The sequence below is a fragment of the Stegastes partitus genome, unplaced genomic scaffold (assembly GCF_000690725.1).
Source record: "Stegastes partitus isolate 25-593 unplaced genomic scaffold, Stegastes_partitus-1.0.2 Scaffold134, whole genome shotgun sequence".
NCBI classification, from domain to species: Eukaryota; Metazoa; Chordata; class Actinopteri; family Pomacentridae; genus Stegastes; species Stegastes partitus.
The window spans coordinates 165,756-175,896 of record NW_007577865.1 but is presented as its reverse complement, the minus strand read 5'-3'; the positions used below and the strand labels follow the sequence as shown (position 1 = coordinate 175,896).

Below are 10,141 nucleotides of genomic sequence, written 5' to 3'. Positions count from 1 at the left end.
GGGACTAGTTCCATCCATCCATCCATCCATCCTTGGTTGCTTATTTTTGTCATTTCCAGCCACAAGAAACGTATCGATCAAATAAAAATTCACTAAAATTAAAATCTGGTGTGGGTATGGACAATTTTTACCTTAACTGTGTCAAACTTTTTCAAATTCCAACCATGCATAAAGAGCATTTCACTAAAGTTATTCTCGTAGTTTAGTCGTAGCAACTGGACTTGCTTGAGTTTCTTGAAGATGTTTCACCTCTCATGACTGACTAGTTGGGAGTTCCAGATACTTACATCCTTAAGGATCCATTAACACTTGAGTAAAGTTAATCATGTGCGATGCAGGAGAGTTTATGTGAAAAGTTTTTTGAAGTTTGAAGACACCAATGTCAGAGTTCCGCCCTCTGTCGACTGAGATGTTCACCCCGTTTGCATTTGATGGCCAAGTGGGTCAAGCTACCTAAACCTTTAACTGAACACACCTCACATCGCTATAATAAATGGAGCTCCCATCCTTTTGTGAAGACTAGTGTGTCATTTAAAACCATAAATAGCTCTGGAAGAGAAAGTTTCGATCAACACACATTGAAAGAGACTCCTTTTTAAAAAAACACACAGAAAATAAGACATTTTATTCAGTGAGCACCAGTCAGTCAGTACAAACCTTCTGTTTCCTCAGAAGCTCAAGTTTTGTTCGAACAGAAACATCAGAACCAGACAGCAGAAACACTAACACTCATCTTTACAGGCAGAGCTCGGCGACTACGTCTCAATCAAAGCGTGGTGAGAGGAAACCCTCGGTCATTTAGTGTGCTTCATACAAAACCTACATCTACGGAGTAAAAAACAACATCTGGACATTAACAACACACACATACACACGCACACACATATTTATATATATTTATATACATCCCCCGACTTCATCAAAATCTGAATGTGAACTTGCTATGTCTTCACACTAGGTCCCGCTACAGTATAAATTAATGAAGATCACACGTTGATTTCGACTCTAACTCTAAGGTTATAAAGCAGACGTGTTAATGGTGAGACTAGTTCAAATCACTTTATTGCAAGCAGCGAGACTAAAGTTCAGCAGAAAACAGGATAAGTTTGACATATTCTCCTGGAAATTATTTGAATTTACAAGGACCCTGTTTGATAAAAAGATGTAAACAAAGCTGTCAGCAGGGGGCGCCACACTGCGATTAAGCCTTCAGTTGTATATAAAATAAGCAGTAATTGACACGGTCTAGTGCGCCTTTTATTTATTTCTTTTAATTAATCTGTTTGGTATTGGTTTAATATGTAGTTAGAGGGAAGGTCTTAGTGGTAAATTGTTTTTGTCTTTTTAGTGATCAGAGAAAAAAAATGGAAGAAATGCAGGTGAAGCTGTGGTTGGACGATTTTGCCATGAGGAACTCAGTCACGGTGTATTTACAGCTACAGCATGACCACATGAAATAGATTCCTGTGTTATTGTTGTCTGACCCAGCCTCCTTTTGGTACCAGGTCATCAAATACTGCCGATTTGTTAAAAAAAACAAACAAAAAAAAAACTTTCCATGATGTATTTTGATGCACATTTTCAAAGTAGCACATAAAAAAAGTGTTTGTTTTTTTTTTAAAGGTAGCCAATTTCACAAAAATAGAATTTGTGAACCAATTGTTGCGCTTCATGGGAGCTAGAAATACATTTTCTGAGTAAGTTCTGACAAATTTACCTCACTTTGTTCCTGCTTCTTTCATTGTCTTTGTCTCTGGACCGAAACGCGACCAATACCAGCTGACACAAACGAATAATTCAGACTTTTACGGCATAGTTTTGTTCTTTTTTGTCTTATTTAAAGTTACTGTAGCGGTTGGTTTGCTTCCAGCATCTTCTACTCTGTTCATTGCAGCCATGTGTAACGTAGCCTGTACCGCCACCTTCTGACGACGACGCGCAGCCGAGGTTAATCGCTTCAAAGCAGTAAATGGTTAATAATATGCAGTATGAGATGAGCTGAGAGTGAGACAGGGCTCGTCTGGCATTAGACATTAGACATCCCAAAAAAAAACGTCTAAGAAATATGTCATTATGTGAGTGCAGTGTTTCCAAATTCTCTCATTTTGTTGTTACTGTCAACCAATTCCATGAAAAACCCAAACCTTACCAGCCTTTTTCTTGAAAGTAAAATCATCATCCTAAATGTCTTTTTACATCTGACTCTTTTATTTCTGGCGTAACCTGCAGATAGTCCTGATGCACAAGGATCTGAAGTACAATACTGTTGTTGTGATAATAATTATATATATTTATAAAAAACAGAGATTGAAATTCATTCTGTTCCATAAAAAATGAAAAATCCACACTAGTGCTGGTGACAGGAAGACAAAGGACAGCGACTTATTGGACCATACCTGTGATTTTGCTCGTTTTAGCCCATTTGCTTTAAGACCTACTGTATGTTATGTTCTGCTAGTTTATTCTAGACGTCACACATGGCTGCCTGGAATTGTAAAAAAACCAAAATAACACCAGAAAACTGTGATAAAAGTATAAAGCGCACAGTGCAAAAACACTGGTATGGTGCTTTAAGTTACTCGCTTCTACTGTCAACAAATCCCACAGCTCTCTGTAACGACACGTTGTGCTGTTATAATGACTAGAAATAGGTGAAATCTACACATGGACGGATATGTGGCAGCAATTTAAACTGCTGGGTCACTCCTGGCTTCAAGTGGGAGCTAAACATGAAACCAAAACTAAAGGGATGTGTGTTTCCTGCTTCTGCATGTTAATGTGTGAGTGTTTTGTGTTTGCACGTATATGACCAGAACCGCCGTCTGTCAGCGTGTGTGTGTATGTGCCTGCATGTGTTTCCCCATTCATGTGTCACATTTTCTACTTTCAGCATGCCTGCATGTGTGTTCGCTCCGCCTCCTCAGTTCCTCCTTTGATGCGAGTTCCCCACGTATGTGTTCTCTATGCACAGCACGATGTAGTGGTTGGAGCAGGAGCGCGCGTGTTGACCCAGCAGCCGTCCCGTCTGCAGCAGGGCGGCCTGGCCCGTCACCGCCATGTCGCCCGTCCTCCACGCCTCGCAGTAGTTGGTGGTCAGGCGGATGCCCACGGTGCTGGAGCCGTGCCACACCAGCTTCTCGGGCCTGTTGGGAACGAGGAGACGGAGTTAGTGAGGGTGTCGCATCTGAGCGAAGGGAGGCTGGGAAGGGAAAAGGAGGATGAGAGCTGGAGAGGTGTAACGTTAAGAGAGAATGAGAGGTTAAAAGAGGCACGTTTAGGTCAAGAGTGAGAGGAGAAGTTCAGGATTTGAAGTCTGTCCTTCCTCCTTTTTTTTGATCTGCAGTTACTTACGATATTCTTCCATGTCTGTGTTCTCCAAATGCTCACCCAGCTAGACACCTGACCAACAGCCATGCTTCACAGTTTGCAGTTTTGTCATAGATTAATATATGATAGGCTGGTAAAATATCATACACCACCGTAATTTTCGGACTATTGAGCGCACCTGAATATAAGCCGCACCCACTAACTTTCAAAAGAAAATGTTTTTGTTGCATATACAGGCTGCACTTGTCTATAAGCCGCAGGCGTCCATGTTGTAACATGAGATATTTACACAGATTTTTTAAAACTCAATGTCACTTTGGTCTCGAGGCAAATTCGTAAAAATCCAGAAATTAGCCACATCATTGTTTAAGCCGCAGTGTTCAAAGCATGTGAAAAAAGTAGTGGCTTATAGTCCAGAATTTACAGTATGTTGCTTAATAGTGTATAAAGTAGTTAAAGGTAGCTCCACATCAAGTTATAGCTCGGACTAACCCGCTTATATATCTGGTCATCACAGGGGCCTTTTTCTGATTCAACAGGGAATTCAAGTACATTTTTCTGACATTTCTACTTGTAATGGAGTATTTTTAAACTGCTGAATTTAAATAAATCGTCATCATTATCTAACACCTGTCAGAGGTGTTGTCTCCTGGAGATCAAGCTCACAGCAAAAACCGAGATGAGTGTTGGCAGATGTTTGTTTTTCTTCTCGACAATGTAAGTGACTTGTGCTGTTGTCGTTGGGCAGCAGAGAATTCTTGTAAGTGAAAAACGGAGATGTGTTTGTCTTCTTAGGTCTGTGATATACATATAGGCATTAGGTGATACAAGGTGTATTCAGTCCTGCAATTCTTGCAGCCTTAAGCAGGAAGTTGGTGAGAATGTATGCAGGTGTTGATGTAACGCTTCAAATCAGCTGCACCGAGTGGCTGCTGTTTGTGACTTTGTATTTATGAGATTCTTTATATTTTTCTGATCAGCTGGACAAATTGAAAGCCAGTGGGTCTGATAGCTCTTTATATTTCTCTTTTATATTTCCCCTCCATCACAGCATCCTCTGTCTTGCCCTGCTTGTTTTGTGTCCACTCTTCTGGCTCATATTTAATAAACGCATGTAGTAAAAGCTTTGTACAGCTTTTTTTTTAAGTCAGATTAGAGCTCATGAAGTCATACATTTGGAGGACTGACTTGTATCTCCCTGCATTCATACAGCATACTTGCTTCCCTCCCACTCACCAAGCCGAGTCAGTCATCACGTTGCGACCGTCGAAGGAGTAGATGGGTGTGGACGGGTCAAAGACGCCTCCGTTCCCAGCGAAGATGGACATCCAGCTGCTGAACAACACTTCACCCTGCGAGCAGGAGGAGAGGGGCAGGATTAACTTTAGAGATGCCAACAGCAAGTGTGTCACCTATCAAGACTGATAAGTGAACCTGCAGGAACACAATGAGTGCGATTCTTTAACTCAAAGTAATGAAAAGCAAAAGAAAATATTCTGTAGGAGCGATCAGCACAGTGAAACATACTGCAGTAAGAGAAATCTGTGTTGTGTTTGAGGAAAATTCTGAATTTAAATCATCTCCTTTACCCTCAGATTAACCACTGGCATCTCATTGCGGTCCGCCTTCCTCACAATGGTTGCCAGATCCTGGAGGTGTGAGGACAGGAAGGCCCTGTAGGTGGCTGTCAGGCCCATGGAGCGCGCCTGCTGGTAGCACTGGAAGTCTGCCCCGCGGATGCCCCGCATATCCCCTTTGAGCGGGGCGTTCAGTGCTACCAGATGGAGCTGGAAAACGAAAAACAGAGGTGAGGAGGAAACACACCCCCGACATCACAGATCTTGCATGAAGTCAGGTGTAACACAGTAAGGCTGCAGCTGGGTCTGGAGATCAAAATGTATGTCTGTGTTTGTAGCTGTAAACGTGTTACTCACCCCGGGTACACCGCTGGAGGTCTGCGGCAGCACGTTGTAGCTGGGCTGATACCCTCGACTGCCCTCCTGCAGCTCCTGTTTAACCAAAACAGGAATAAGTCACATGATTTATGTTTTTCTGTAATGAATCAGATGTTTAAAGGTGTTTCCAGAGATGGGCTCGTGCCTTCCTTCCTCTGTTTGTGTGTTTACAGTGTGTGTGTGTGCGCACCTGGCTGTGGATCCTGTGTGGTCGACCCCAGTCTCCAGGTCTGCTGAGGGCCTGAGACGCCTCTGATGAGGAAGTTCCCTGATGGATCAACTCTCCGAGCTGGAGGACACAACAAAGTGTGAGATTTTGGCATTTTGTGACTTAATTAAAAGATTACCGTTGACATTCACTGCCACCACAGCGGCTAAAACCCAAACAGAAGAATACAGGGACATTTGTGTTTTCCTGTTTCTTCTAAAATGATATAACTTATCAAAATCAGCAACTGAGCTTTAAAAAACAGAATTCTGATCAAACAGCAAGAACAAAGAGCAAGAAAAAAGACATACGTACACATTCATGAGCAAAAACATCACATAATATATAAACGGACAGATGTACGTGTACACAGTCTGTTTGCCAGAACATGACGGTGTTTGGTGACTAGTTGAGTTGGATATATTGAGTTGGTCCATTTAAAACTCATTCACTCATTTCATGTTTAAGCCATTCTCTAAAGTGTGTTGCTTAATTGAAAATATGATTGTGTTTAACTCAAGTTTCCAACCTTTTAACAGAAAAGATAACTGACCCAAAGTTGCTCTGTCTACTGAACTCTCCACTTCGTATTTCTACTTTTTCTAAGCAGATACATAAATATACAGTCACTCACAGACCATATAAAACATGCAGGCTTCTGTCTTGATAGTATGTTGTACATTATATACTGTAAATCACACACAACACACACCTGGATCTTGCGCCAGCCGTTGCGTGCTCTGATGTACAGCTCTCCTCCCTTTTCAGAAACGTACGCTAAGGTTCCCTCAGCAGCTCGGTGTGTCTCTCTGTTGAGAGCGTGGATCGTCTTATAGGTGGTCACCTGAACACAAACCGTCACGGCATCAGTGCTGAACCTTTGTGGCACTTTGAAAGGTAACATGTTCATTTGTTTATCTGTGTAGCTCCAATGGAAAGGCATTTTGAGTTTCTCACCGGGTTGGCATATCCTGGAGAGCCTGGCGGACCCGGAGGACCAGGGGGGCCGGGGACGCTGACAGCTGGTGACCACAACAGATTTATAATTAACTAACCAGCTGACTTCACCTGAACACAATTATGAAGTTTGAGCAGCAGTTTTACTGAAATGAAGCTGAGACGTATCACTTTTTCTTCTTTTATACACACACATACTTGATCCATAAGGAGGCGGAGGACCTGGGGGCCCAGCAGGGCCAGGGGGGCCTCGAGATCCAGGTCGTCCAAATCCAGGGGCTCCAGGCTCACCAGGAGAACCAACAGGACCTGGAGGGCCGACGATGGACTCGCCTTTTGGACCCTAGAGGAACATAGAAACAGACAAATTCAATGCATCCCAATATTTACTTTGCAAATGTGATGTACCCACAAGCAGCCTCACAGAAATCAGTGTTCAGCAATTTCAAGAATGCAATAATACGTCCAAAAAACTCCAGTTCTGGACTTGGTGTACAGGAAGTAGCTTAACTCACCACAAGTCCTGACCTCCCTGGCAGTCCCGGAGGACCAGGCTGACCCGAGTCTCCCTTGTCTCCCTTCTGACCTTTGTATCCCTGATCGCCTCGAGCTCCCTGAGAGAAAAAACAGCAACCATCAGCTACATTCTTATTTAAAGACAAGTTTAGTAGCATCAAGGGCCTCATCTCATTTTTATTGTTTAGTGATTTTTTTCTCCCAAAATATAAAAAAACATCTTAGCAAGAAATAATCACTTAATCCGGTTTACAGCTTGTTCACTGCATCATGACTGTGTCAAGTCATGACTGCGATCATGATGGTTAGTAAAGGACTTGCCAGTTTACACATCCAGCAGACACAGAGCTACGCAAGTCTGCATTTGCCGTCATGTTTCTGGCGTCGCTTTCATTTTAGCTTGGTTTGGGTCTCCACCAACCCCTGAGGGAAATATCTGGCTCTTTAGCTGCAACTGTGTTCAGAGGTTGATTGATTTTGTCTGCGTGTCTTGTGGGGCTCAGCGGGGAGAGAACAGTGAGTTTATCAGAACTTATTTTTTTTGTAGAGAGCAGTGAGAGTGGAACTGAGAGGTGGTCGATAACGCTCTGTGGAGTTGTCAGTAGAAGCAATCTCTCTCATATTTCACAAAGGAATTTCATCCATTGTTCACATAAAAGTTGTCATTAGTGTGACTTTAACCTGACAGAAATCCCCACTGAATAGCTCTAACATAGAATTTTAAGAAGGCTTCACTTGACTTCACAAAACTTCCAGATTCTTGTCTCATGAGAACGATGTCTTCATTTAAGATGCTGCTGATTGATTCTTCTGTTGACCTTCGATATATAAGGTGTAATAAATCCATACTCACCACAATCCCGTCTGGAAACCTTGGTGCTGAGGAGAAAAATGACACAAATGCTTTTATACCAATATAAATATGAGCTTCTAAGCTAGTCAGTCTAAATCCCAAGTGGAGGCGAGTCAGCAGCTCTAAGTGACATGTTTGTTGTTTGCTTCTTACCTGGTGTCCCCGGCTCACCAGGTAATCCCTCGTCTCCTTTGTCTCCTTTAGGCCCAAATGAATCTCCCCTTGTCACTGACTCCTACACACACACACATACACACTCATCACTATAGCATTTGTGGCAGCAGGTGCACATATAAGCACACACTGTAGATTTACCTGCTCGTGAAAGTCGAGAAGCCCGTGTTAAACAGAATAAAAGTTGGGCTGAACACAAAGATGTCAACACTGCAAAAACACCTGTTAAATACAAGGGATGCATGCTATATGCAGCAGCACGTACAGCCCTCACACCGCTATTAATACAGGGATTAAGGTTAAAGCAGGAACATTTTACGGAAGAGATTAGAGAAGTTTCATTTTATCGTCACTGTCAGCAAACACCTTGACAACTTTAAGTGACTAAATCTATGGAACAAACCAACACTATGTCATTAGCTACCCATAATCCCCTTTTAGTGCCTTCACCAGTTTGTTAGCCAAGCAGTCATTAAGGTGCCCACAGCCCACTGTGTCTCCACAGAAGAAACAAGAGGCTGAAGAGTAAAACAGAACCCACACACCGAGCACCGTGAAGAAAGTGACTGTAGAATTCAAGAACCTCATTTATCTACCTCACAGCATGCAGATCAGAGAGGGATTCATCTCACTCTCGCTGGCTGAAATTAGAAGGGAAAACTTGCTATAAGCCACATCTTTAAAGACAGCAGGGAAAGGAATCTCTGCTTTTTAAATCGACTGAGCTGAAAAGTGACATGAAACCAACTCTGATCTACACACAGTAAAGGGATGAGTATCAACAGTGTCTGTTTTCACTCCTCCCTGTCAGAGATTCATCCTGCTTCCTCTTCCCTGAGATGACGAGGAGGGAAAGGTCAGACAAGGCAAGCAGGACTCAGACCCCCTTTGACACGTGGCATTAACATTTGTGGTAAGATTGGATAAAACGAAAACATTTGAATTCTAGATTTAAATGTTCAAGAACTACACAAATAGCTTTTTAGGATACTTGTGGATTGCTGGTATTCTAGATACAACCTGTATGCAAGACAAATGTTAGAGCCTGATGAAATGAGGTCAGATCCACAGAAACCTTCTCAAAGACCATTAGAGGAACAAAGAGGGAGGAAATGAAGGGGAGGTATAACAAGGGGGGGAGAGGAATGGGGTAATGTTTGTAGCCCAGACCAGAGAGCTGCCATGCTGTGAAACCCACACACCAACAGAACCACCAGATGGCCCGATTTCCAACTGAAACGGACCAATCAGATGGTCCGACTCAGACTTACTCGTCCCTTTTTGCAGTGCGGTCTGGGGCGCACCGGGAACACTGTCTTTAAGATTCAAAGAAGAGCAGCGTGATCAGACTAAATGCTTCAAGTTAATCACCCATCATTTGAAAAAAAAAAAGTCAAAAACAGTAGATGAGAATTTGTTTACATGTGGTGTGTAGAAACAGTGTTGCTTCTAAATACTATTTGTGAGCCAAGTCAGCCACATCATGTGCTTTTGATTGGCATTTTTACTTCAAAATTTGGTCTTCTGGACTCATCAAACAATGTTAATTCAAAGACATTTAAATGTACAATAACACTAACGACACCAGCCGAGTACTGTGTCCCGGCAGCACTCATCCAATACTTGTTTATTTTACTCAAGTACAATTTCAAATGCAGGACTTTTGCTTGTAGTTTTAGTTGTATTTATATATTGATTTGAGTATTTCTTCCACCACAGAGACCTGAGAATTACCACTTATTCCCACATAAATACGACACATGAACTTGGAATCTCTTCATGGATTAAAATGGGAAGATCATTTGATTTCAATAAAATATTAACAGTGATAATTCGGCAAAACCTGCTCTATTGGTCTGGGTATTTTCAGTAAATTCAACTAATTAATAATAACAGAGCTACAGCAGCTACTACTTAGCACTAATACAAAGACACTTTAATACTATGGTATTATTTAGATTTAAGAAGAAAAGGCGATGCAATTTTTAAAAATAGGAACAATCAAATGGGAACATTTTGCATTTTATATTTTTCTTATTGTTTATTTTTGCTTATTTTTCAGTATTTATGGTGGTAACTTTACTCTTTGTGCTGTAATAACCAAATTTCTCCTTGGGGATTAAAGAAAGTTATTCTATTCTATTCTATTCT

At 41.9% G+C, this 10,141-nt stretch overlaps 1 protein-coding gene across 1 annotated transcript in view; it reads right to left on the bottom strand.

The window, feature by feature from the left end:
• Nucleotides 1–592: 592 nt before the first annotated feature.
• Nucleotides 593–10,141, bottom strand: part of col15a1b (collagen, type XV, alpha 1b) — a 59,908-nt gene continuing 50,359 nt past the window's right edge. The window contains exons 33-44 of the mRNA XM_008278845.1: nucleotides 9,262–9,306; nucleotides 7,970–8,051; nucleotides 7,817–7,842; nucleotides 6,963–7,061; nucleotides 6,646–6,790; nucleotides 6,448–6,512; nucleotides 6,203–6,334; nucleotides 5,473–5,571; nucleotides 5,262–5,336; nucleotides 4,917–5,114; nucleotides 4,564–4,679; nucleotides 593–3,143 (exon numbers count right to left, since the gene is read on the bottom strand). Coding sequence (XP_008277067.1) covers nucleotides 2,921–3,143; nucleotides 4,564–4,679; nucleotides 4,917–5,114; nucleotides 5,262–5,336; nucleotides 5,473–5,571; nucleotides 6,203–6,334; nucleotides 6,448–6,512; nucleotides 6,646–6,790; nucleotides 6,963–7,061; nucleotides 7,817–7,842; nucleotides 7,970–8,051; nucleotides 9,262–9,306 — 1,305 coding nt within the window. The 3' untranslated portion in view covers nucleotides 593–2,920. The remainder of the gene's footprint in view (nucleotides 3,144–4,563; nucleotides 4,680–4,916; nucleotides 5,115–5,261; nucleotides 5,337–5,472; nucleotides 5,572–6,202; nucleotides 6,335–6,447; nucleotides 6,513–6,645; nucleotides 6,791–6,962; nucleotides 7,062–7,816; nucleotides 7,843–7,969; nucleotides 8,052–9,261; nucleotides 9,307–10,141) is intronic.